Here is a 27,858-nt window from a genome sequence, read left to right on the forward strand (position 1 = left end):
TGAGTCCATGTGCAGGAGCGAAAGCCATCCAGCTGGCCCTAGATACTGTGGAACAAGAAAAGTACACAGTATGGTACCCATACCACCGCCTTGAAAAAGCAAGTTCTGTGGTGACGTGGCACCCCGGGAAGAATCGAGTCAGGCAATGGGACTCGTTTCTGAAACAATCTCATAAGCACCTGGCCAAGAAATATGACATTGCTGGGGTGCATCACATGCTCTATCAGGCACCAGGCTCGGAAAGACTGAATGATTCGATGGACAGTTGAAGACTGTACTGAAAGCAATGGGCACTGGTACGGGTCAGCAGTGGGATGCAAATTTGGCAGAAGCCACTTGGCTATTTAACACCAGAGGATTAGCTAACCAACCTGGACCTGCCCACACAAAAACCTTATGTATTGCAGAAAGGGATAAGGTCCCTGTGCTGTGTGTAGAGAACTGGCTGGGAAAGACAGCATGGGTTGTTCCTCCCTTGGGAAAAGGCAAACCTGTTTGTGGGACTGCTTTTGCTCAAGGACCCAGGTACGCTTGGTGGATAATGTGGGAGGATGGGGAAGTCTGATGTGTACCTCAAGAGATCTAATCTTGGGGGAAAATAATCCATGATCTGAGCTGTATATTTTAGGAATTACTGCAGCAGGAGTCACCTAAACCAACAGTGAACAAGCCTCACAAAAAGACAGTCAAGTGCAGCGGTGATTCAGCCTGATCTGGTTTTGATGTCCAGTAACTCAACATAACATGCTCTCTTGTCCTGAGTGATCACCATAACAGACAGAACCCAAGTCATGGACTAAATGAACTCAATGGCCATTTTAGGAACATTTTACAGGAATGGCATATAGGCTAATGGAATGATATCTCTGTATAGACCAAAGGAGGAGAAGGTGGGGATGGTTACTGAGGTTGTATTGGATAGTGTGGGACTTGAGCATGGCATAAATGTTATGGAATATGGAAAGGAGAGATTGTACTTGGTCTGGCTGGGATGGAGTTAATTTTCTTCAAAGCAGCTTGTAGGGTGCTGTGTTTTAGATCTGTGACCAGTGCAATGCTGGTAACGCACCAGTGGTTTAGGTCTTGCTGAGCAGTGTGTGCACAGCATCAAGTCTGCCTCTGTTTCTCCCCCTGCCACCTCCGTGGATAGATTAGGGGGTGCACCCGGGGGCAGGGAAGGCACAACCAGGTAGATGGCCTAAACCAACCAAAGAGATGTTTCACGCCACATGACATGCTTAGCAACAAAAAGGGATAGGGAGGAGGGCTTGGTACATCAACCATCTTTTACTCAGGAGCTGGTTGGGCATCAGTCTACCTGTGGGAGGTGATGAGTGATTTGGTTTGCATTAATTGCCTTTGCATTACTTGTCTGACTTGTCTTTCTCTCTTCTTCCACTTCACCTTAACTTATTGAACAATTTCTATCTCGACCCACAGGTTTTCTTGCTTTTACTCTTCCTTTGCTCTTCCCTGGTCCCGCTGGGTTGGCAGGGGGGAAGTGAGCGAGCAGCTGTGTGTGCTTGGCTTCCTACTGGGCTTAACCCATGACAACTACTTTCAGTTGTCCTGTAAACTCAGAAATTGTTTTGAATTCTGCAAATAAATGAGTCTGTCAGAATCATTACAAATATTACTACAATACAGATATTTGCACAGATATCAGTATATTTACAGATAACCTATAGGCTAAGTTTTGCAACTTATCTAATATTATCTAATACCATGTATGTAGTATTCTAGCCAATCTAATACTATGAAGTTGCAAGTACCTCATCTATTATCATTACTTTCCTAACCTGTATTTCTTCAGCAATGTCCTTACCAAGAACTCCTGCGTTTCCTTTTCATTATCATGCTTTCAGCTGAGTTTTTAAACTATTTACAGATTTTTCTGTCTCATCACTTTTCTAACACCGGCTTTTGTGTTGTACGTCAGCTTTCTGGTGGCATCATACTTCTTTACAGTTTTCTAGCTGAGGTGAGAATTTCCAAACAAGATGTATGCAGATATCCCATGAAGATCTTGTCATGCCAGTAGCTCTGATTAGCTCTTTCTCAGACAGCAGATAATAGTGCTAGACAATGACCTATGAGGAGAAAAGCTGTCAGCTTTCTGAAGCATGATAATATCTCCTCACAGAACTGACACATGATCGACAAATAATTCTTTTGGGGAACATCCCCATATACCTTTAGGAAGTACTGTGTTAAAATGTTAACTATGAATAACAAAACATCCAAAATAATGCAGATCAGTGTACAATAAACAGATCCTCAAAGGAAAATTAATTTTGTAATTACACTAGTTTGAAACTGAGTGAAGTTCTGATGTAAGATGAACAGCTCAGAAAAACTGAGTCTGTCATGTAGTAGAAGGAGACAGTGCTTCAATAAGTTAGAATTTTATAACATCCACCCCTTTTCAGTTTGCACACTAAACTGTGCTAAGCCTGCAGATTGTTATCAGACAATTGCATATACAAATTCTGTCTTTTCTTTGTCCTCAATCAATCTAAATAACAGCTTTCTCCTTACTTCTTTATTTTCTTCTGTAGCTTATTTTAAACCTCTGTTTCCCAGGTTCAAAACAGTGTAAGAGCGGAGTTTAAACTTAAATTTCCCCGGGTAAGTATGCCATCCACAGCCTGGAGGAGATGGTTAGGGAGAGGCTAAAATAAACAAGACAGTGCAGACTCCAGAGGAGGGCTTGCATGTGGACAGATGTAATAGCTGATAGTGGACCTATTCTTATGTGTACATACACATTTCTTTGCTAACAGCTATGATTGCCTGGATAGCACTGTCTTCCACAAAATAAAAATACTGGTGTGGTGGGTTAGCTGTAGCTAACAGCCAGACTCCCACCCAGCCACTCATTCACCCCTCCATCAGCAGGACTCAGGGAGAGAAAAGAGGAAGAACAGGAATGAGAAGCCTTGTGTGTTGAGATAAAGACAGGGAGGTTGCTCACCAATTAAAAACCAGTCTTAAATTGGGGAAAAATTATTTAATGTATTGCCACTTGAAAAAAAATATTAATTACTCATTTGCATAGTGGGGAACAAAAAGACAAACACCAAAACTTTTTCAGGCTTATCTTTACTCCTTCACTCCATACTCCTGCCCCTCTGTGCCGAGTGGTGCAGGGACACAGCGGGGTGGTTTGTGGTCAGTGCGTAGCCGTTTCTCTCTGCTGCTCTTTCCTCCTCGCTTTCCTGCTCTGCATGGGCAGCAGTTCCTTCAGGAACACCCATCCGCTCCAGTGCGGGTCCTCCCTGGGCTGCAGCATGGGTATCTGCTCTACCATGGAGCACCTCCTCCTTTTCCTCCTTTTCCTCCTCCTTGTGTTCCCTCTGCTCTTTCTCGCTGTTTTTGTTCCCTCCTCTTCTGCCTGTCCGGCATTTTGTGCTCTTTCTTGAGTATATTCTCACAGAGGCACCACAGCTTTGGATGAGGAGCTCAGCTGTTCCCTGCGGTAGGTCCCCTGAAGTCACCTGGAATTGGCTGAGTCCAGCATGGGGCAACCCTGGTCTTTTCTCACACATGCCACCCCTGCAGTCACCTCCACCAAATCCTTGACACCTACACCTGATACAACTGAGCAAATATATTCTGATTTAGTGATGTATCTTTAATACAGTATGGACAATATGCCACTTCAATTTTTGGTTGACGAGGGAAGGGCTGTGGATGTAGTTTTCCTTGACCTTAGAAAAGTCTTTGATACAGTCTCTCAGTGTTCTGGTTTCGAAACTGGTTAACTGCTGGCCTGGATAGGCACATCCTCCTTTGGGTTAAAAACTGGCTGGATGGCCCGGCCCAAAGAGTGGTGGTAAATGGGGCTAAATCCGGCTGGAGGCCGGTCACCAGTGGGGTTCCCCAGGGCTCAGTGCTGGGTCCAGTTCTGTTTAACATCTTTATCAATGACCTGGATGAGGGGATTGAATGTACCCTCAGTAAGTTTGCAGCCAACACCAAGCTGGGAGGCTGTGTCGATCTGCTGGAGGGTAGGGAGGCCCTTCAGAGGGATCTGAACAGACTGGATCGTTGGGCTGAGGCCAATGGCATGAGCTTTAGTAAGGCCAAGTGCAGAGTCCTTCACTTGGGGTATAAAAACCCCAAGCATCGCTATAGGCTTGGGGAGGAGTGGCTGGAGAGCTGCCTGGCGGAGAAGGACCTGGGGGTGCTGGTTGACTATCGGCTTGATATGAGCCAGCAGTGTGCCCAGGTGGCCAAAAAGGCCAATGGGATACTGGCGTGTATCAAGAATAGTGTGACCAGCAGGAACAGGGAAGTGATCCTGCCCCTGTACTCGGCACTGGTGAGGCCGCACCTGGAATATTGTGTCCAGTTTCGGGCCCCTCGCTTTAAGAGAGATATTGAGCTCCTGGAGCGAGTCCAAAGAAGGGCGACTAAACTGGTCAAGGGGCTGGAAAATAAAACTGATGGGGAGCGACTGAGGGAGTTGGGGCTGTTTAGCCTGGAGAAGAGGAGGCTGAGGGGAGTCCTGATTATGGCCTACAAGTACTTGAGAAGAGATGGTGGGGAGATGGGGGAAGGGCTCTTTACATTAGTGATGGGTGATAGGACAAGAGGAAATGGGTATAAGCTTAGTCAGGGGAGGTTCAGGTTGGATGTTAGAAAGTATTTCTTCTCTGAAAGGGTTGTCAGCCACTGGAATAGGCTGCCCAGGGAGGTGGTTGAGTCCCCATCCCTGGATGTGTTTAAGAAAAGGGTGGATGAACTGCTTAGGGACATAGTTTAATGAGGGATTAGGGACGGTTGGACTGGATGATCTCTAAGGTCTTTTCCAACCTAGAAATTCTATGATTCTATGATTCATCCTGCGCCACTCTGTCAGCATGCTGTCATCTGTGCAAGCTTCTTTTCTTCTGTAGTTGGCTTAACTCTGCATGATGCTACAGCATCAATGGGAGACAGGATACACTTGTCTACTATGTTTAGTAGAGCATTTGCGTTGGTACATAGACTTTGGAAAAAAGTGCTAAAGAAACATCAGGTTCTTGAGTGCATTCTTAAAACCTAATAAGAGTTGTCTTTTCTTGGAAGAAAGATATAGGTAAGCTAATTGTACGGAAGTATCCACTTTTAGAACAATAAGACATGACATTTCCATACTTGGTATTTGGCTTCTACAAAGCTTTCAGGAAGAGTAAAAACATTTGGAAGTCTCCTTCAATCGGCGTTGGATTATTTATCCACAAGAACACCTGAAGAAGCATTCTCATGGTTTCTTTAATCTTAACAGCCTAATCCGAGTTGCAAAATGAGGACAGCTGTCCTTCTTTTTTCATTTGAGAAGTGTATTAATCCTGTGGTTGATGCTGACATCTCATGGCTACATCTCACAGCACCCTAAAGAGAATAATTGGATTTAGATATCTACTTCAATAAAGTAGCTTTGATTATGGGTACATTATTCCCTTTGGAAGGAAGAAACTTGTCGGAAGAAAATCAATAGATGAAACAAAGAGAAGAAACAGCTGGTAGAAACCACAGATAACCACTTAGACAATTTGTCTCACATACCTCAAAACTTTGCAGTTCTGGGCACATCTTTTAATAACAAATGAGGTTTTGGTTTTGATTTGGGTTTTTTTGTTTGTTTTGTTTTGTTTTTAATTTTCCAACTGTAAGAAGAATAATGTTCTCTTTTCCGTAGCTGAACTTTTTTTTTTATTATCTAGCAGGCTCTAGTTATGGATGAAGAAGTATTCAGCCAGAAGGATCATGAACTGCAGATACTGCAGAAACAGATAAAGACATTGCTACAGGAAAATGAAGAACAACTGGAATCTTTAAAGGAGGCTCAAGAAACACAGAGATTACAGGTATTTTTCCTCTGATACACATTATATTTGTCTGTATTGAACCATCCTTCTACTGTATGAATGCATTCATTATTTCAAAACAGGTCCCTCAGGATTTTTTAGACATAACTACCTGTCATCTTATGCACGTTTTGTTTGAATTAGAGCTGTGTCACTTACTGAGTTGAGTTCATCTAGTGGATGAAGCACAATAGTGTAATTCCTGAAATTCTGTATCAGTCTAGCTGTGCCACAGCCTTCCTGTATAACATGAGGTGAATCATTCACCCCCCCTCCATGTTTCCAAAAGCATAACACACACCTTTCTCCCCAGACGTGTATTATTGCTAAGTAGTTTTAGGATGATTAATGGATTAAGATTTGAAAAGCCTTTAAAGATTCTTTAGAATCTAAAAAAGACAATAAAGATCCTATAGAATGCTTTAACTGAAAGGTTGTATAGAAACGTATTTTGTTACAGATTTATTAAGAATTAGAGTATTGTTCCCTTTTGACTTTATAAGACAGAATTTCATCCTAATTTTCTGAGCGTTTACTATTAGAGAAAACTGAGTGACATGGTGGAAACACTGTTTGCCTCCTTCCTTCTCTAGATCTTGTGCTTGCTAATGAAATTATGATGGGTAGTAAGTGTATAACATTTCAAGATCTAAGAGACCATAAATAGTTGATTTCTCCTGGTGTTGCCTGCCACGTGGATGATAGTTAATTTATCTAGACTTTTTAAAGGAGAAAAGCGTAAGTATAGCTATCTAGTACTCTTCTCTTTATTCTACTTTTTCTCCTTTTTCCTCCTCTTTGCTGATGGCTTGGGCAGAGTCGATGAATGAAAGGTAAGTATACTAGTCACCATCTTCTTCTTCCCTCTGTCACTTTCTTTCTTTTCTGTCACTTCTGGTTAGATTGATATTTTATTCTTTTTTAACCTGTACAGCATAGTGCCAATTTATTACACTGAGATAATGTGTATATAAATTCTAGAGTATACGAAGGAGAGGTAATGAACAGAAGGAGTCACAGCAGAGGTAAAAGATCATGAGTGTTTCCAAATCAGAGACAGGAGAGAAGCTTGAGAGCTCTCAGGCACCATTTTAGTACTTAATCGACTAAACTGTCACTTTTATTTAAAAACATATAAAATAGGTAGAATAATGGAAAGCAAATGCTTCTGCCAAATATTTTAAGTTTTATTCACAGGAATATGTAATTTAGTACTTTGAAAAGAATTGAAAAGAATAGAGGGATTTGAAAATGGATATAATCTTAGCCTTACGGATGACTTAGTTTAGGAACGATAAGTAGTTTTGAACAATGTACGGAGGCTGCTATAGGAGAAGCAGGTAAGTAAATTCTCCAAACCAGCATCACCAGCAAAGTTGAGGCTTGTTAGAAGAAAAAGAAGTAGCCCGTACAAAGGATCCTGGGATCATGTATATGTTTATTAATATAAATAATCTTTAAAGTGCAACTGCTCAAAGAGAAATAGGAAGCCTGTATACATATTTAACTAATTAGGCTCAGACCATGTGTTTTATTTCAACATTTTTGTTTAATTTCCATTTTATTCCTCCATAAACATCCATATAAAGCAAGCATGGGCTGCTAAGTATGTCGTCTGTTTCTCACTAGATGCGTAGATAAGCTAATGTGACTGGGATAGGTGTTTCAGGACAAAAATGTGTCTAAAATTTATTGGAATTGGGGTGTGTGTGTTAGATTAATGATATGTCAAAGAATTTTCAGTTTGTTGCAGAATTTGCCTGTGCACTGCAGAAGAATTTAGGGTCAGTGAGTAATTATAGCATTCATGACCTTTGTAAGGAATTTAGAAATGGTGACTCTGATACAGAGCTCGTCATCAGCAATTGTTTTGCTTTGTTTTTTCCCCCATGAGAATGAGAAAATGGTGGAACAGCAAATGCTTATTGATCAGCTAAAAGAAAAACTAGAGAATTTTACAGATGTGAAAACTTTGAGCTCCTCAAGTGCTTGTGGAAAGGGGCCAGCTGCTGTGGCATCTGCAAGGAGGCCATACAGTGTCCCACTGACAAAGAGTCTGCTACACTCCCTTCACCCGCCTTCAGGGACAGAGACCCGAAAGGTAAGGTCTACCCAAATGTTTTTTCCCCAGTTTTTTTTCCTTTCCTTTGTAATGGTTTGTCCTGGTTTTAGCTGGGACAGAGTTAGCTCTTCTTTTGAGCAGCTAGAAGAGCTCCGTGTTTTGGTTTTACTCAGAGGCTCGCTCTGAGAAGAATGTTGATAGCAAGCTGATGTTTATAGTTGACACTGAGGTCTCAAGGACTTTTCAGCTTTCTGTGTTCTTGCCAGTGTGCAGGAGCACAACAGGATAGGGGGGAGCATAGCCAGGACAAGGGGGCCACGGATTCCCTTGTGATTTGTGGTGGAACATAGGATTGAGGCCAAACTGGCCAATTAGTATTCCATATCATGCAGCGTCATGCCCAGTATAAAAGTGAGGGTCAGCCAGAAAGAAGGGCTTTTGCCCTTCCGGGACTCTCACTTTCGGACTCTTGGGGTGTTTTCTCTCTCTCTCTCACTCTCTGTTTCGGGCCTCCCGTTCATCCGGGATTGTGGTATCGGGATTTATCTGTTTCGGGATTGCAGCTGTGGGAAGAGACGGGCCTCAGTCAAGGGGTGGTGAGGGATTACACCGTACATCACTTGTTTGTATATATTTATCCTTGTACATATCCGTACGTATATATATTGGTAGCGGTAGTAGTAAATTGTTCTTATCTCAACCCACGGGTCTCTTTTCTTTTTCCTCTTTGATTCTCTCCCTCATCCCTGGGGGTGAGGGAGGGGGAGTGAGCGGCTGTGTAGGGTTTGGTTGCCGGAACGGCCTAACCCACAACATGGTTATAGTTCAATAGTTAGGCTTGATGTGACAAATTATGGTGGCTTTCTCGGATGCTGTTTAGCTTCCCATTGAAAATCCTGAAAAATCGCTCATTAATGGCTTGCAACTTATGCTATGCCACAATTGTCCAAAATGTTCAGGCTTAAGATTGTCACTTACAAGCACTTAAGCTGTAATATTTTCTGGTGCTTTCCTCGGGTTTTGAGGGTTCAAATACAAGGCATTACCAAAAATTAATTATTATTCTTACTGATACATTGAATACGTTGGACAATGAGCTGCTAACAGTGCCTTCTTTCACATGTGGATGAAGTGCTCTAAGCCCTCACAAACCCCTTTGTTACAAAGGTATTCAGAGTTGTTACGGAAAAAAGCTCTGTAACTTTGCTTACAAGCTGAGGTGATGACAGACTTTTAAATTGGAATATTTTTTTAAATGCGATTAAGGAATTGCTAAATTGTTGTAAATGTTTTTACCCATCACTTTTTTTGTGTTCTTTTTGACAGGTGTATACCAGCCCCCCAGCTTTCTCCCTGGCTCGGGTAATGGCAGCATTCCGTGCTCGCAGCCAGATGATACTGAGCAACATAGAAGATCAGGATAAAGTCCTTCACTGCCACCTCTCTGATCAGAGCAATGAAGAGGAAGAAAATACAGGCAGCAAAAAGAAAAGCTCATTTAAGTAATTTTTTTATTATTCTTTAGTTTTTTTACAGACAAACGTATAGCAAAGGTAGTATTACTGACTAATCCTGCCATAATAGGAGACCATTGGTGATGTCACTTATGGGATCAACTGGGTATATTATAAAATAAGTTTAATAAGCTTAGGTTTTTGATTTAATAAAGATTGCGTAATCCTTGTTTTGGGGCCAGAATCTGCCATAAAGATGAGGAGAGTGGAGGGGTGGGAAGTAGATCAGAAAGAAGGTAAAAATGCTTATATGAGTTTGGGGTTCTTCTCTGTTAAGCATGAAGCTTAAAGAAAAAAAATCTCTGTGTGTCTGGAATGTAGCATATTTTTCATTATTCCTTAGGCATTCCATAAACAGAACATGGACACGAAAACAGGCTTCTCTCTGCTTTCTTCCTGATCTAAGTGACATCAAGTGTCAAGTAGACAAGTCTGATTTATCCAACAAATCTGTGCTACAGACTGACACACCCACAGGTAAAATGGAAGTCATGAGAGCAAATCTTATTACAGTATCAGAATGTGCAACAGTGTCTTTAGCACATGTAGTTATTTTTCCCAGAAAAAGATGTGCATTTGATACAAGTATTTTTTTTTGTTTTAGTTCAACATAAGCTTTCAAGATTCTCTTCTTCCTCCCCTTTCTGAAACTGATGTCAGTGACCCGAATGTTAAAGTAACACTTATTAGCCAGAAAGCACTTCACGCATAAAAAGATGTGTTTAGATATAAATATTTGGTAATGCTTCAATGAAAGAAAATAAATGCTATTTTCTTATAAGAGATGCACTGAAATGCTTTTGGGAATATTTTTCTTCCCACTTAGGGTCTTGAAATGCTAGTGCATGCCATCGTTTCTTTTCCTGATTAGATATATGGCAGGGAAAAGACCTATGGAAGAACTCCACACGTTCAGTGTTCCAGAGCACTATCTTTTGGATGTATTCCAGATGTTTATGTCCATATTGCTTTGTTTTCTTTCAAGGTGAAGAGATTGACAGCCTCCAGAAAAGTCATGTTTTTAACATGCAGAAGTTAAAGAATTCAGAGTTGAGACTCACTGAGGCTGAGCGAAAAATGAGAGAACTTGCACTTAACATCAAAATGAAAGAGGAACTTATTAAGGAATTAGTAAGAACAGGTAACTGGCTACTGTAGGGAAAATTATAATGAAGAAGTTCAGAAGCAAAAGGCATAACACTTCTGAAGTCCTGCATGTCTTAGTTTTTATGTAATTATCTTATGCAAGAGTACTTTTAATAACTTAAAGATTCATCATTTTCATTAATTGCTTGCTATGATTGCGCTGAAGGCTGTAAATTTTGATTACAGCCTACTCTGCTATGATGCGCAGATGTATTTGTTAAGTATTTTTTGTGCTTTGCTGATTATTGCTTTTATTTGCCAATAGTGTAATTTTTCATGTATGCTCAGTGATATTCCTCTCTTCATGGACATGTATTTGTCACATGGTGTCTGGGATAGGAGAGAAGATACATCACTATGCTGGGAATGTAAGTATTCCTAGCACTGCAGTAGAGAAGCAGGAGTCAGAAGTGGATGAGGGAAAAGGTTAGTGTCCCTGTTAGCCTACATCCCTTACACATCTATCCTGGTATATACATGCCTGCCAGAAACTAGCCTTATGATGACAGTAAGGATCTCTTTGCTCAGCCCCTTCAATCACACTCTTCTCCTGTGCATACCTTCCGTTGAGGTTGTCGTTTGGCACTGAGAAAGATTCTGTGTCCCCAAAAATAGTACTTTAGGAAAGATTGCCCAATCAGGGCAAGTCAGAGAGTAGAAACACAATCCAAAGTTATTTACTGATTATTAGACTGAAAGTTGAGCAATAAATAAATGGTATATTCTTCTGGAAAAAGCAAAATTTATGAAATACAGAAGAACCATTTTGGCAAAAACTGCAGTACACAGAAAAGTTTCACTTCATTTGCCCTCAGATGGCACTTTATTTGGTGACATGAGGTAAACCATGAAAAATTCAGATTTAAGACTCCTTCCTTTATCTGTATTTCAGAGTTAGAAAGGTACTGTATGTTCCTTTACAGTTTTAAAACATCTCAGAAATGACTGGTTTAGCTTGAATGAAGTAAGTAATGATTCAACTGCAGATGTAAGTAGAAATGTAAGTATTACATTTCAGCTAATTAGCGTGCTGTTTTTAAAATATTTGGATATGGTGTCTTTAAGGTAAGGATGCTCAGTCTGTAAGCAGACAATATTCTTTGAAGATAACTAAAGTGGAGCAAGAATCTGAGCAGGCCAAAATGGAACTGGCTGAAACACAAAAGCGGCTTCAGGAGCTGGAGAGCAAGGAGCTGAGAGACATTCCTGAGAAAGCCAAGTTACAAAAAGAGTTCCGGAAGAAGATGGATGCAGCTAAGTTGAAAGTGCAGGTATTTCTGATTGACCATTAGATTTGCAAATGTCTGTCTCACTATCACCTTTGAAGCTTAACACTCTGCTTGTAAAACTCTCACCAGTTTTACATATTGGAAGCTGGTTGGATTGCATTAGCTAATGAGAAACTTAATACTATTACATTCAGCATGCTATTTAATATACATGTGGTTAGATACATACAGTATTTTCTTGGTAGATAAGAAACCAAGAAGGAAGTGGGTGATATAGAATCATAGAATCATAGAATGGTTAGGGTTGGAAGGGACCTCAAAGATCATCTAGTTCCAACCTCCCTGCCATGGGCAGGAAATCCTCCACTACACCAGGTTGCCCAAAGCCTCATCCAACCTGGCCTTGAACACCTCCAGGGATGGGGCATCCACAACTTCTCTGGGCAACCTGTGCTTGTACCTCACCACCCTCAATGTAAAGAATTTCTTTCTTATTTCTAACCTAAATCTCCCCTCTTTCAGTTTCAAGCCATTGCCCCTTGTCCTATCACTACACACCCTTGTAAAAAGTCCCTCTCCAGCTTTCCTGTAGGCCCTGTTTAGGTACTGGAAGGCTGCTATAAGATCACCCCAGAGCCTTCTCTTCTCCAGGCTGAACAGCCCCAACTCTCTCAGCCTGTCTTCATACCAGAGGTGCTCCAGCCCTCTGATCATCTTCGTGGCCCTCCTCTGGACTCGTTCCAGTAGCTCCATGTCCTTCTTGTGTTGGGGACTCCAGAGCTGAACACAGTATTCCAGGTGGGGTCTCACGAGAGCTGAGTAGAGGGGCAGAATCACCTCCCTCGACCCGCTGGCCACGCTCCTTTTGATACAGCCCAGGATACGGTTGGCTTTCTGGGCTGCCAGTGCACATTGCCGGCTCATGTTGAGCTTCTCATCCACCAGCACTCCCAAGTCCTTTTCCTCAGGGCTGCTCTCAATCCGTTTTCCGCCCAGCCTGTACTTGTGCATGGAATTGCCCCGACCCACGTGCAGGACCTTGCACTTGGCCTTGTTGAACTTCATGAGGTTCTCACAGGCCCATCTCTCCAGCCTGTCAAGGTCCCTCTGGATGGCATCCCTTCCCTCCAGCGTGTCCACAACACCACACAACTTGGTGTCATCTGCAAACTTGCTGAGGCTGCACTCAATCCCACTGTCCATGTCTCCAAGAAAGATGTTAAATAGCACTGGTCCCAGTCCTGACCCCTGAGGAACACCACTCGTCACTGGCCTCCACGTGGACATTGAACCGTTGACCACAACTCTTTGAGAACGACCATCCAGCCATACACCATTTTATGTAGTACTGTCAAAGAACCTATGAAAGGAGACTATTACGAGTTTATTACCTGTTATAAATAAAATCAATGTTTTATGAAAATATTACATAAATTCCAGCTTTAAGCAAATCAGCGTGATGGTTTTCAAGACCAGCTCCAATACAGTCATACTTGTTTGGCACTGACCTGCTACTTTTAAGTTCTGCTTTACGTAAGTTTAACTTCTGTGCAGGGCTAGCTTAGGTGCTCTTTGCCTCTCAGTCCTAGGACGGCGAGTCAGACAAAGGCTGTGCAGAAAGAGGTATCTGGCTTATTGACTTGAGCTCAGGACCAGTGTTCTGGCACCATTATGTCTCTGCACATTTTTCAGAGCTGTGATTTCCGTTAGATTTTACTACTTTCACTGTATTGCCAGGCATGAACTGTATCTTTACCTTTGCATGTGCCTCGAGATTAATTCTGCCTGTGCCAGCTTTGCCAGATAGCTCAGAAACCACAGAAATAACGAGTGAATATTTGGGCAGAAGTTAGTACGTTTTGCTGAGTCTTAAGAATTCAGTGAAGTAAAGAATGAAGCTAAGTCATATTTCAGTTTTAAGTTTTCCTGCTATTAAGCTGAAATTTCCTGTGAACATACAGGCCTTACAGAAGAAGCAGCAAGACACTAAGAATCTGGCTTCGTTAGCTAACCAAAGTGAGAGACAAGCAACAGAACTTGAGCAGAATGTGGCTCAGATGAAGCAGCAGCAGACCCAGCTACAGAAGAGACTATGTGAGGAGAGTGAAAAAAAGAAGCAACTAGAAGTAGAGATTCAGCGGGACCAGCAACAAATTAAAGTAGGATTCTTCCTATTTCTTTTTGACGAAGAATGAGATGAGCCAATTTTGTGTCTGCTTCCCCAAAGACAATCAACTATACTGACAGGCTTTTCCATAGTTTTAAGTAATGACTTTCTTGACAAATGCACTGAAGAAATTGTCTATAAACATTTTCACAGAAATCTTCAGTTTGCTTTTCTCTTCAGCTTTTTTATTGTTGTTTTATTACATGATGTCTAGGCCTGAATTGCAATTTTACATGTAAATTTAGGGTCAGCGTTTCACATTGTATACTTGCGCAGACTCTGACATTAAATGCATTTTAAAAACAGACTGACTGAGGCAGGGAAAATGTCTTTTTTTGTTGGCTGATAGGAACTTCAACTGAAGATGGAGCAACAACAGAAGATCCTTAAACTTAAGGATAAAGAGATTGCTGCATTTAAAAAGAAGAAAAATAACTCAGTGGGGGCTTCACAGAAGCTACAGGTAGCTAATCTATTCTGAATCTGTGTCAGTCCTGAAAAAAATATTTCTTCATCCATAGTCATCTTTGTAAAGTGTTCAGAAGAAGAGTATTCCATCATAGTTTTGTTTTCTTTTTTGCTGTAGCAAAAGTTGGGAGTATAGTCTAGAAGCTTGTACTCTTTTTGAGTGAAGGAAAGGAGAGGGTCTAATGCCTTTTCTTGCTTTGATTTGTCAAAGATGCTGATTCAGAGACCTGGGAATTCAACAGGTTTTGTTGTCTGGTAGGTTTGAGGGTGATCTTGATGTAAACGTTCTCTGTTATAAATGTTCCATGGTTTGTTTTTTTGTTGTTGTTGTTTTCCCCTCTGATATAAATGACAGAGGTCTGTGGTTTTGGTTGTTCCTAACAGGGTTAGAAAAGTAGGTGTCCTATGCCATTACAGGTGCCACATACCTTGTTTCAGATGTGGACATTGGAACGTGAGAGTTTCATAAGTTACTCAAATGCTTTAAAGGTGACAATTTTTAAAGTTAAATAAAGGCAACTTTTTAGCCTTACCAGAAATATATCCACTGATAAACTGTGGCTTCAGAATAAATATATAATGGTCACTGCTACCAGTATCAGAACTCTCATTTACTGTCTTTCTTTCTGTCAACATCATGATTTCTTGTTGCTTAATGTTTTTTCCACAAATAGCTGGTCTTGGGCAACTATAATGCAATACAGATGGGCTAGCTGAATTCTTGTGATATCTTCCAAACCTAGTTGCTGTGATTATATAGAGGACTTCTATTTATATAACTGTTCTTAGAAAAATAATACATTTCATTAAAGGCATCTGATATAAATTTGTTTATACAAGATGTAGCAGTGTAACATTGATGAGCCTCTTTTTAAGTCAGTCCAATTTCTGTATTATTCTGAGTCCAGATTCTGTTGGAGAATTAATGTTACCATTAGAAAGGTCGATTTCTTCTACAGTTTTATCGGTTATTCTAAAAAAGGAGAAACATAAGCATAAAATTCTGACTCTGAAAGTCCTGGTTAATGCTCTCTGGATCTCTACTTAAACTTCAGAAATTAGAAGAGCAAAAGAAATGGCTGGATGAAGAAATTGAGAGAATTCTCCAACAGCACCAACAGTTGGCAGAACTAGAAGAAGATTTAAAGAAAAGAGAAGCCATTGTAGCCAAAAAAGAAGCTCTGTTGCAAGAGAAAAGCCACCTGGAAATCAAGAAACTGAGATCTAGCCAGGTGATTTAAGAAAAAACATGAAACTCATCACACTGCTTTCTTTTAGTGCTGACTGAAAGACTTGGGTGGGGGGAGAGAGAGAGAGAGCAGAAGAGGCTCAAGCCATGTGGCCTGTGTCTCTACCACTGCCATAAAGTTAGTGTGTGGCTTGAACTTTTAAAATGTGAATAGCACAGAATAGTAATTTTTATTCACTTTTTCTCCCTAAAATTCCAACAACAAACCAAAAAATTCTGAACTGTGGAGTTCTGTTATTGCAGAGCATCAAGTAATAATGGTATCTAAAAATGAGTCAGTCCTTTTACAAACTAGAGAACATGACAGGGAAACATTTTGTATTATTTGTTTTTCAGTAGCAAAAGTAAATAGAAATTGAAGTATCATTGTCACTTATAATGACCAGCCCCTTTAATTTTTAGTATGCAGAAAACTGCATGTTGAGCATGTCTATTTTCCTTCATCTTTTGAGTATATAGTAAATTTTATGGTAGCTCTCTACTCAACATAAATTGAGTCCCATTGCAGGAAGCAGGCGAGTCCTTCACTGCAGAATGTGATGGTCTCACCTACGTTTTTCTTACTGGAAGGAGTATCTCAGTTTTATATCTATGGTTGCTGTGTTTTTTTCAGGCTTTAAACAAAGACAGTATGAAATTGTCTACTCGTTTAAGTATGCTGGATCGGGAACTGTGTGATAAAGGTTTGCAGCTTCAGGGCAGCACCGCTGAAGATAAGACAGACATTTTGGAAAAAATTCAGGTTCTCCAGTCGGAAAGGGATCAGCTGCTCAGAAGAAGAAACAGTGTGGATGAGAAACTGAAAGTTGGTAAAGTGTTGTCAACTGAAGTAAGTAGGCACCTCTGAGATAAATACGGGGTTTAGGTAGTGCTGAATAATAAAGCTTTCCAACCAGAACCTAAAATGTCTCCAACTATTAGGTAAGCTAGAACCGAGGAAGTGAGGTTAGGCACATTTGTAAATAGCAATGGTAAAATACTGCTATGGCAACCCTACTTACATACCAGTGAACAAAGTTTAAGTTCAGAGGGACTTAATTCAGCTAGTGCCTTGACAAACTCCACTGGCCTAAGGATCATGTAATCAGAAATAAGGAAAGAAGCTCGTCAGTTTATCACAAGCAGATACTTTAATGTCAGGACATAGAACAAGGCAATGTACTAGCATAGTGACGCCCCTTGATTTTTTTCATAGGATTCTGTGAAAAAGCATACTGCACCTGAAGGACTCCATATTTTTACAGTGAAAATAAGTCATTACCTGGATGGTCCACACTTGAGTTGATCAGTATAATTATGTTGAAGGATATGATAAATTCATATAAAATGTACAGATTATTTTTAGGTCTGGAGAACCTGTATGGCCATGTGGCTGAGGTGATAATGTGCCAGAAAGAACCCTACTTGCCTCTCTCTTCAAAATCTTCTGCAGTGCTTCAGCCCATGCATTTCTGCCACTTTCCTACACAAGTTATGGTCACCAAACTCCTTACTGACCTGATTCGTTCATTAATCCAACAGAAAACTTGCAGAACAAAAAAAGCCAGTAGACGTCAAACTGTGAGGAGCATGAGGGAGGATAAAAAAAGAAACATGACTTCTGGTTTTGTGACGACCCATTTTGATCAACATCTGTATCATGGAAGGGGTACTATGACAGAAAAAGACAAATGTTCTAGATTTGTACTCTACCTCTTTTTTTTCTCATTCCGTTCTCTGTACTACTACTAGTTTGTCTTGCCTTTAAGGTTATTTTCATTCTTGAGAATGAAGTTAAAGAATGCCTTATGTATAGAAAGATTAATTCTACACATTTTTTAAAAAGATCTCACTCGTGTTTCTCTGTAGGAAGAACATGTTCTTTTCCAGCTGGAAGAAGGAATTGAAGCCCTGGAAGCTGCTATTGATTACAAGAATGAAAGTATTGAGAATCGCCAGCACTTGCTTAGGTCATCTTCTCAGATTCTTTCACAGAGCGAGAATAATGTAATAGGAAAACTAGTTTCCCTGTCTGCTGCAGAGCTCAGAGCCATCCTCTTCAAATATTTCAACAAGGTTTGATTTGATTAATGAATAATGTTTCATCCTTTTTTTTCTGTTAGTATTCTAGATAATGAAATGAAATGGTGTCAAGAAATAAAAATAAATTTAGCACGCTTCCAGTGAAAATCTCTTCAGGTTACATACATCTGCTGTTACTTCAGATATTTTTAATTTTTACATTAACCTAAATAGGATACTTGTGTGTTAACTTTGTATATCTTGTTTTGAGGTCATTAGCTTACAAGGTGCTGCAAATCTGGAAATTTCCTTGCTCCTTTCCAGTGCTCTGTGTTGCTAAATTTTGGAGCAGCAACATACTTAGATAGAGGTGTCGTATTGAAATTCTTCCCAACTGCAGGCTTCATAAAGCTCAGGCTAGTATTCCTATTTTTTTTCTAAATCCAATATAAACTCTTTCTGCATACACTGCCTGCAGCATGTACAGCCAAATACTGAAGAATCATACTGACACCTGGAAACATAAAAATGAAATGCATTAGGACATGGTGTGTCTTTGTGACCTTGGATGAACCTTGGGTGATTTTGTGAATGAGTTGTCTGTGGGATGCAAGTTGGAAGTTTTCCAGAGTCAGGAAAACACTGTTGTTTCAGTTTAAATTCTGCACAGGGTATTAAAAAAATCCACTAGTCCATGTGATCAAAATGTACTCATTTCTAAAGTGTGAACCTGTAGCAGCGGGCAAGTCCATTTTCAGTGTAAGCTTATGGCTTATAGAGACCATTGCTTTTGTGTGCTTCAGTCTGTTAAGCAGAAGGGTAAAAGCTTTTATGAGAATGGTTTCATAAACCAAAAGAAGTGTATTTCTTTCTTAGATAGTTGGCCTACGTGAGTCTGAACGTAAATTACAACTGCAGATCGAAGAACAGGAAATGAAGGTCACAGACCTGGAAAACATAATACGTGAATTAGAATCTGCACTTGAACACGTCAAATTGCAGTGTGACAGGCAGCTGACGCTACAACACAAAGAACACGAGAAAAAACTACAGTTAATACTGCATCATTTCAAAGGTATTTGCTTCTTGAGGGGGATCGTACTGCAAGTATTACCTTCGGTCACTACTGAGAAGTACCGTACTCCAACTGGAAAAAAAGAACAAGGTTCAGAGAGGTATTTTGGCTGTCAGTAATGCTGATGTTTTGTGGGATGCTGAAGAGCAGTCACATGGTGTCTGTAAGAACGGAAAATTGAGTATTTGTTTAAAGCAGTATAAGAATGGTTGTATTTTCATACTGAATTTACTGATACTGGAAAGTTGAAAGATACCAGTCCTGCTGATTTTGATCTTCTAAAAACTCCTATTAAAACTGACAAGCGGGGTTGGCATGGCCTTTTTGATCCAATGTCATACTAGGTAAAATATACACACTGCAAGTGAAGTGTCAGCATGATACAAGACATATTCTGTGTAGTCAGGCTTCTTGATTTTTGGCACAAAGCTACGTGGTTCTTAAACTAGTTTTATTTGTCCTAGAACAAGATAGCGAAGGTATTGCAGAAACCTTGCAAGAGTATGAAGTAAAAGTTCAGCAACTGGAAAAAGACTTATTTTTCTATAAGAAAACCAGCAGAGAACTGAAAAAGAAACTGAAGGGCCTCTTTGGAGAGTCATCACATCAATTACTGTCATCCACTAAATGTAAGTATATTAATTTAAAATAGTTATGCAGTTGTCAGTAGACCATTTGGAGAGTGGTGAACACACAGAAGTGTATCAGATAAACATAAACATCATAATTTTACTGAACTGTTCTCCAGGAATATATTACACCTCTCCCTCAGTTTCAAAGGAGAGACAATAGTGGTTTGTAGCTGTAGCAGTGGTATACCAGTGGTTTAAATTCTTGTGTTTTTTCTAGATTCGAACATAATTTCAGTATCTACAGCCTCAAACTGCCATGGTTAAGAAAAAGGAATTTTACTATCTTAAAGGGTCTGATTGACATAACTAACAGCTTTGTCATATGCCATGCTTTCAGATAGGCTGCTCCCAGCACTTGATTTCGTAAATTACTTATTGGGAGACTGCCAGTGGAGAATTCCAAACTTTTAGTTACTAACGTATTTTAATTACTTACTTACTAAGGCTAAAAGAGAGGATTTATACGTTTGTAGGAATAAAAAAAGAGCCTTCTAATGTGATTCTGTGTTTTGACACAAAAAAAACCAAAACAAAACACCAATAAACAAACCAACAACCAATTGCTACTATAAGTTTTTATTTGTTCCATATCCTACTTGCCAGAATCCAAACCTACAACAGAGCTACTCAGGTGGAGGAGAAAAGAAGGTTCAATTTTTGTCACTGTTTTGCTTGTCTCACACCTCTTGATGCCACCACCAATACCTCATATGCACATGGTTCTTCCTCCCAACGGCTGCTTCTATTTCTTTCCAAGGGAACAGGGCCATGCCTTCCTAACACGTACGTGCTGATCACAGATCTGCTGCTCCCTTAATTCCCAGAGTGAATTAAGGCTCAGCCCTTGCCCTCTAGGCAGGATAATGAGCCAATACATGCATTACTATAAAGTACACTGTCGAACTGTGAACATAAATATTCTAGAGGTTGGATTATGAATAAGCGTGGGAAAGACTATTCTGTGTCTAGTACACAAAGAAGCATGTAGTTCATGACATGCATCCGTGTAGGGAAACACCCATCCTAGCCAAATTACTGCAAGGAGAAGAAGGAAGAAGGTCCCTGTCAATTTCTGACTTTTTCGAACATATATGTTCATAAATTTCGTAAGAATACTACGTATTTAGTTATTTTTCTTTTGAATACATTTTGAGGCATGCTGCAATACAAGGCAGCATAATTGTAAAATACTTACAACATTACATAATTGCAAAATAATAAAATGCTTTAAAATTTGTTGCAGAGCTTTAAATAAAGCCCTGTGTGTACATTACAGTCAAATTTGCAGAATGTGTTTAGTGTGTTGTCCTAGTGTAACTGCTGACTTTTTTTGAATAGATGAATAATTTCATATTTGGCTGTCATGGTTCAGTTAAGACTGCCTACTAGGATACATTACAAGTTAGAATGGGGAGGCTTGTTTTACCAGCACCTGGTCAGAGGAAAGTAACGGCTAATGCCTCTGATGTTTTTGTACATGACAAACTTTTTAACAGAAAGGACAAAATGTGAGGTGCAGACAATTTTTTACCATATTCGCACTACAAGTTACTGATGCTGTAAAACCATATTGACTAATATTTCTTGACAGCAGGCACTCAGAAGAGTTGTGACTTTTAACTATTTATCTCCTGATAAATTTCATTGTAGGTAACAGTGCTGGCGACAAGGCATCCAGTCAAGATCAAGCAGAAGTTGCTTCTGAAGAATTCAAGTCGACAGATAACCCTGAAGCCAACAGTCAACCAGGGAAAATAAAAGAAACAGACAGAACAAGTATTTTAAGAGCACAGCAGAAGACATACAAGCTTAGAGAAGATGTTTCAGAACTTGGGTGCAACAAAGAGTGTTTGTCGAGCTCTAGTGATGACAAAACAGCAACAGATGAAGCTCAGCCTTCAAAATCTCATCCTCAGCTACCTTCTGTCACCCAGAGAAGAGAAACCGTAGTGCATTTTCAAGGAATAACTCCAGTAAAACTATCTCGCCGAGAGCTACGTCATATTCCTCCCTCTGAATTATCTTTCAGACGCTCAAGCCTTGGAGTTGGTGTCAGTTTTATTGCTCCAGATTCCATTGAAATGGACAAAAAGTCTAGTGTCACTAAGACATAGTAACTCTTCATTGCAGTTGCTACTGAAGCAACTGTATTAGATTTCATTGTTGATGGTTGTGTTAAGTATCGACCATGGATAAATGAGTAAGTGTTCTTTAGTTCTTATTGATTACTACCAAGTCGTTAGGTGTTATGCTCACAGTTTCAGTGAATCCAAGATGGATTTTAATTAACGTAGTATCTAAGAACTCTCATTCATATGCCTTTTAAATTGAAGAAATTATTTATATTGGTTTGGGTTTTTTTTGCAGTAACTTCAAAAAATATGTTTTTCAAAAATTGCACTGTGAAGTGCACTGCACTTAGGTTTCCTAGAACAACATTGTACTTCACTCTCTTGGGTCAGAAACAATAACAAACTATTAAATTTATTTGGATATATAGCTAGAAAATTTAGTTGCCAGACTGTCACCTAGAATTGACAATGACTGGCTTCTGTACACTTTTTATCTAAAAAACATTTTATATGAGACATGTTTGAGATCAAAATCGGTACCTAAAGATAATTTTATTCCTGAAAAGGAACATAAAAGTACTTATTTTTCTTTTTTATTTCTTTACAGCTTATTTATGAAATTAAGATAATTGCTTATTTCACTTTGTTTTTGTTTGTTGGGCTTTTTGCACTTGGCAACTCAAAGTGTAATATTTATTTCTGTACTACTAAAATGGAAAAAAAGCAGAGGACCAAATTCAGAATCCTCTAGGTAAGCCAGATGGACCAATATATTACTTCATTTGTACTAATTAGTCATGTCCTTTCACAAATTATTCTGGATTCCGTGTCTGCTTCAGAGCAAGGACTATACATATCCTTCATTTTACTGCTACACTGTTGGGGGAATGTATTCAGGATGAAAAGCAAATCTTCTTTGTAAGAGGACAGTGGTCACTGAAAAGCATACATACGCTTAACAGCTGCACAAATGTGAAGGCAGAGACCAGAATGTCTGCGTTTAAATGGGATTAACACTTCTAACCCTGTCTATCTTCTGCGTAAAAAGAGGCGGTACTGAATGTAAGGTTAGTTTTACTTTAGTGGTGGACTTCAGCCACTCGTATTTGAAAATGTTGTCTTAGATCATTAGTTGTACTTAGGAAAGGAATGTTACTTTCTGCTTCTGTCTAGGCAAGATGTTGAGCATAGCAAGCGTGGCTAGAGGAATAAAAGAACTGCGTTTTTCCACGCTGCAAGCACAGTTCGAATCTCTCCGCGTTACAAAGATGCTATTACAGCACAATAAGTGGACCTATTGTCTTGGGGCACATTTCAAATTTTTTTGAGTAGACTACAAAATATTTCATTCTAATCAGATAGATAACCACTTAACATGTCCAATGACTGTGTCTTCCACAACTATACCTAATTATTATCTATTGTTCAGCTGAACTATGAGATAAGGATTGGGGTCTGTTTTGATCGTTTTAGGATTAGGCTTGATTGCTTTTACTGTCATGGAAGTACTGAGCCTTAACTAATGTTAAGTTAATATTACTGTATGTATCATTCACTTCATGTTTCTAGTCAAAAAGCAATAAACAGAAACAAGTAAATGCAGTTTCAAATGTGTACTTGCTTACAACATCTCCATATTAAGTGAAGGAATTGTTGAAGGCATTTCTTCTCAAGATAATACTATGCATTATCATACACCACATACTACCTTATAAATAAACATGAATTCCTCTTCTTTTGAAGGTTCCACAAATGAAAAACTTGTTCTTAACGGATGCAAAATAAGCAAGGGAGAACGTAGGGAAGTGCAGCTCAAGTCACTGGTAGATGCCGGCTGGTACTCTGGAGGTTTCTGTAGCTGTGACGCTGCAGATGAAGTGGTCATTCGACCATTACATTCTGTGTACCATGCATACGCATTTCCAGACATAACTACAACGTCACCTCGTGCTAGGGTAGGTAGACACATCAGATACATTTGTGATCTTTGGAGAAGTGGAAGAATTGTTGATGATGACAGAGACCTAACGTAAGCACAGCAATGAGAGCCCAGTAGGGCAGTCACACAGAGAAAAGTAAACAGTGATTTACATTCTCATTTATGTAACGCTAATAGAGCTAACAAATAAAACAGCTCACCACTTTCAGACAATATGTAGCTCCTCTTATTTCTGCTAATTAAAAACAATACTTTATCTGACAGGCTTTTATTATCACTTTCTTTTGACCTTTATGGCCTTCATCAACATTTCGCTGACGTGCAATACAGGGGTAAAAACAATATGGAGCTAATTTGCAGTGACTCATCATGCCACTATTTCACTAATAGCTGTTTCTTCTGCTATGTCCCGCTAAAACCACCTACAAAAAAAAAAAAAAAAAGCCATGCATATCATCTGTTCTGTTGTCTAGCTAGTAACTGTGCATATAAACTACCTTTACTTGTGATCCGAGTTCTCTGTGATGATTATCTGAACACTGTGATGGCTGCATTTCTGTAACAGACTCTTGCCCTTTCCATTACTGACTCTTTGCTTAGTACTGCACATTAACGGCAGAGTAACCCCATGCAAGCAGCTTGCAGACGTTCTCTGGTTTGTGTAAACATTGCATCACCTTCAAGAAGAAAATCTGGCTTTTATTAAGTTAATGGGAGTTTCACCCCATCTATATATACTGAAACAGAGTTTCGTTTTTAGTAAATTAAAGGTGAGATTTAACGGCTATTGAAACTCTGATGATGTGGGTACAGTGAGGGATATTTTATCCCGGCAAGGCAATTTTCAACACGACTAATTTGAAGGTTTCAGCTCGAGTGTACTTTTATTGCACGGCCAATAAATAGTACATCAGTTCCTATTTTCAGGGTCAGTGTGCTGATTAAGTAGGTCACTCTATGTAGGGCTCCCAGTGAGCCTGAAAACATTTTGCAAGAAAAACTATTTGCATGGCACCACTTCAGTAAGGGCACGTTTCAAGCATTATTATTATTATTATCGCGTAATTTTTAGTTCACAGTGAACACTGAACGCAATACAGCAAAGTTCGTTATACGGTAGCCTCATTAACCTGGCTTATTTATGCGATGACCTATAGCCACACGACACATGGACAGCGCACCAGCTACAAGCAAATGAACCCAGGAAAAGGGTGGGGGTTTGGTGTGTTTGTTTGTGTTTTGTTTTCCGCCATACTGACTGGACGCCCCGGTCGCAAAGCACCGCGGTGTAATTCGCCCCCGGTTAAAAACCTCCGGCAGCGCACAGGACCAACAACAACTCCGCTCTCCCGGAGTTTTCCTGCCGGACGTGACCCGTCCAGCCGCCGAGGGCGGAACTCTGGAGGAGCCCGAGGAAACGCTTCGCCGTCCCGCACGGCGGGCGCAGGCAGGCTGTAGGCTGTCCCGCGGCTGGAGAGGACCGAAGGAGACTCCAGGTACTTCCCGGTCTCGCCGTCATTCCCCGTCCTGCCGCCCCCCCACCCGCGCGGGACTGCGCGCTGCCCGCCGCCCGGCCCCGCGAGCAGGCGCGCGCCCCCCGCCCCCGCGGCGGCCCCGCCCCGAGAGCCGCCGCCGCACAGCTCCGCCCCGGGGAGACGCCGGGGTGTCGGGCAGCCCCACGAGCGGTACGGCGCGTTCCGGCTCGCCCCGACCTCCCGACGCGGCACCGGGGCCGGCGGGGCTCCCGCAGTGCATGCTCCTGTAGCTTTTTGATCCCGGCAGGAGCCCGTATCGCGTCCTGTAGCTTTTTGATCCCGGCAGGAGCCCGTATCGGCCGGCGGCTGCTGGGCCGCAGTTCGTAACGCCACCGCGACGCGCGGCGGCGCGCGCCCCGGTGCCCCGCGGGCCAGCGCGGGAGGGGCGTTCACCGGCCAGCGGCGCGCGTGCCCGCCGCGCCCCGCCCCCGCCGGTCCGTTGTAACCAACCGCCCGCCCGAGGGTAGCGCCGCCGCCGCCGCCGGAGGGAGCGTCCCGTAGAGGGTGCCCGTCTGCTCGGCCGGCTCGCCACCTGCCCCCCCTCACCGGTGGTCGGGGCTCCGCACTGCCCACGGTGGGAAGCGGGGCGGCCGCGGGCCTGTGGCGGCGGGGAAGGAGGGCGTCCACCCGGGGGCGGGGGCCGTGCATCCCGTCGGCTCCGTCCGTCCGTGCGGGCCTCACCGGGGCCCGGCGGGAGAGCGGCTCCCCCGGCCCAGGGCGGGTGTCGGGGCGGGAGGTGTCGGCCGCGGGGCGGCCGGGCCGGTGGGGCTGCCGGGCCGGTGGGGCCGCCGCGCTGGGGCTGATTTAACGGCCCCGGCAGCGCCGAGCGCCGGGGGGTCTGGCTGGCGAGCGCGCCGAGCCGCCCCGGTCTGGCCGCCGCGCCGCTTCCCATGCGCTGCCGTCGGGTCGCACGGAGCCGCGGCTCTCTCCAGCCTCCCGGCACCGGGGGCGGGGGCCGTTCTGCCTGGCTCGGGAGTGCAGGTGCCTTTCCCCAAAAACGGCTTTTCCTTCCTGGTCGTTTGTCTGCAGTGGCACGCAGAGAGGGGCGGCCGCTTCTGGTCGCGCGTTTTGAAGAGAAATGCGTTAATTGGAAAAATTAAGCTGCAGCAAATGCGCTGGTCGCAATTAGGAGCCGGAACGTGGCAGGGACGCAGTGTTTACCGAACACGGTCGTGTTTGGGGATTTAAGGCTGCTCATACGTATTGGTGTCTAAGAAAGCTGGTATCTTTTGTTGCTTCAGTCGTGCACCGTAAATTGAGGGTGAAGTTGCAAGGTTTGTTAGATAAACGTTCCTAACTAATTTCCTTTTTTTTTTCTTTTTTTTTTCTTTTTTTTTTTTTTTTCTTTTTGGCGGGGGTGGGTGGGAATCACGGGAAGAAAAGCAGGGGAGGTTAACACTGGCAGTCAGCATCCTATGCTCGAACTAAAGTCAGATTTGACTGGTTGCTTTTGCGTTTTAATTATGAGCTTAAAAAATGTCTTAAAAACTGCTCTTCTTCAAAACCGTTAATTTTCCCAAAGCATAGCGGTAAATTCGCCATATTCCCCTTTCAAACCGTGCAAGGCCCTTCACCTGTCATGGTAAAAAATTGCTGCCCTGTGTGCGGGTGCTGCAACTCTCAGGAAGATTTTTTTGAACGAGTTTGGGGTTTTTCGGCTATGAAGTTTCTCGTGAAACTCCTTGATAAGCAGATGACTTGATTTTAAGTAATTTTAAGGATTTAGAGCAGTTTAATGCAGCTTTACAGCTTTTGATCAGATGGCATAAACCAAAAGCAATTTAAATGAAGAAAGCTCGTCCAGCTGGCAGGACCTCCTATGCAAAACTTCCTGTAAATGCAGTGATGTGAAAAATAGATTGAGCTTGCTGTGGTAAATATATAAACAGGCGAAGATCAATATGTAGTGTGCAGAAGATGTGAAGGTTGATCAGTGCCAGCAGGGAATGGAAGTGTTCCTTCATTTACAGATGTATATTGTGTATTTTAGTATTATTTCAGGTTTACAAGTGAGTCCTGAAGTCAGCCAAGATTTCAGGTGTTTGCTAAGAACATATATTGATTGTAGATTATCAATATGTATTTTAGTGGTAGATAGATTATATGTGGGAAGTAGCTTTAGCATGACAATACCCTGTTATCAAAGCTTTCTAAAAAGTCTTTATTAGTGTTTTATTTGGCAATGAAAGTGGTCAAATAGGAAGCGGGTTATTATTTCTTGGCTTTTCAGGATGTTTTCCTTGAGCTAAGAAAGCATCACATTTGAAGCTGTGTGGCTATTTCGTAGATGTATTTTACAGGTGCACTACTAGCATCAGACGAGAGGTGTCTGAATGGTGATGTGCTGCTCGCTCCTGAGAGGTGCTCGAACACTTAAATGGTAATTCTTGCACACATGCAGAGCTGTACACACAGGCCAGGAAGCTGCTGATGCTCCAACAAAATAAGCTTCTGGATATGTGCTAAACTCTTGTTAGTGTACGTATTGAGCAGTTTACAGCAGAGCTTTTAAAACTTTGGTATTTCAACAGCTGTTTCACCTGCGACACGTGAGTAAGTGTAGGGAACTGCTGCAGAAGGGATTTCAAGTTACGGTAACTCCAGATGAGCACATTACTTCTGTTACTGTAATCTTTTCCACGTCATGTCTAAAACTAGACTGAAGCTCTTCAGGGCATCAACTGATCTCATGTTTCTGAAGTAATGCTTAGTACACTTCAGGGAACTGAAGTTAAGAGGTACCTTTTCTTTGCTGTCATGTCACGATTTAGCTTTCTAAATACGTCTCATCGTTTACCAAGAATTTAAGGTGGAGTAAGCACTTTGTGCTTACAGATCACTGTATCTGACATGCTAAAGTAATACATTACATGTCTCATAAATGGGACCAACTTGGTATAATCTACTGATTTAG

The 27,858-nt window shown here is 41.5% G+C and overlaps 2 protein-coding genes across 6 annotated transcripts in view; both read left to right on the top strand.

Annotated features, from left to right (window-relative positions):
* The window catches only part of KIF27 (kinesin family member 27), a 31,566-nt gene extending 9,655 nt beyond the window's left edge, over positions 1-21,911 (top strand). The window contains exons 4-18 of one of the 2 annotated variants that reach the window (XM_086629397.1): positions 5,712-5,855; positions 7,750-7,956; positions 9,244-9,419; positions 9,775-9,908; positions 10,417-10,572; positions 10,866-11,003; positions 11,643-11,848; positions 13,768-13,965; positions 14,323-14,436; positions 15,497-15,673; positions 16,304-16,519; positions 17,539-17,745; positions 18,568-18,766; positions 19,231-19,395; positions 21,049-21,911. In XM_086629397.1, the coding sequence (XP_086485523.1) occupies positions 5,712-5,855; positions 7,750-7,956; positions 9,244-9,419; positions 9,775-9,908; positions 10,417-10,572; positions 10,866-11,003; positions 11,643-11,848; positions 13,768-13,965; positions 14,323-14,436; positions 15,497-15,673; positions 16,304-16,519; positions 17,539-17,745; positions 18,568-18,766; positions 19,231-19,395; positions 21,049-21,512 (2,901 nt within the window). In that variant the 3' untranslated portion in view covers positions 21,513-21,911. The remainder of the gene's footprint in view (positions 1-5,711; positions 5,856-7,749; positions 7,957-9,243; positions 9,420-9,774; positions 9,909-10,416; positions 10,573-10,865; positions 11,004-11,642; positions 11,849-13,767; positions 13,966-14,322; positions 14,437-15,496; positions 15,674-16,303; positions 16,520-17,538; positions 17,746-18,567; positions 18,767-19,230; positions 19,396-21,048) is intronic. The other variant, XM_086629398.1, reaches the window with a different exon arrangement.
* A 2,917-nt stretch (positions 21,912-24,828) lies between these two features.
* GKAP1 (G kinase anchoring protein 1) overlaps positions 24,829-27,858 on the top strand; it is a 31,322-nt gene continuing 28,292 nt past the window's right edge. For all 4 annotated transcript variants that reach the window (XR_015222932.1, XR_015222933.1, XM_086629414.1 and 1 more), the window contains exon 1: positions 24,829-24,905. The gene's annotated coding sequence lies outside the window, so the exon portion shown is untranslated. The remainder of the gene's footprint in view (positions 24,906-27,858) is intronic.

The sequence above is a fragment of the Tauraco erythrolophus genome, chromosome Z (genome assembly GCF_009769465.1).
Source record: "Tauraco erythrolophus isolate bTauEry1 chromosome Z, bTauEry1.pri, whole genome shotgun sequence".
NCBI classification, from domain to species: Eukaryota; Metazoa; Chordata; class Aves; order Musophagiformes; family Musophagidae; genus Tauraco; species Tauraco erythrolophus.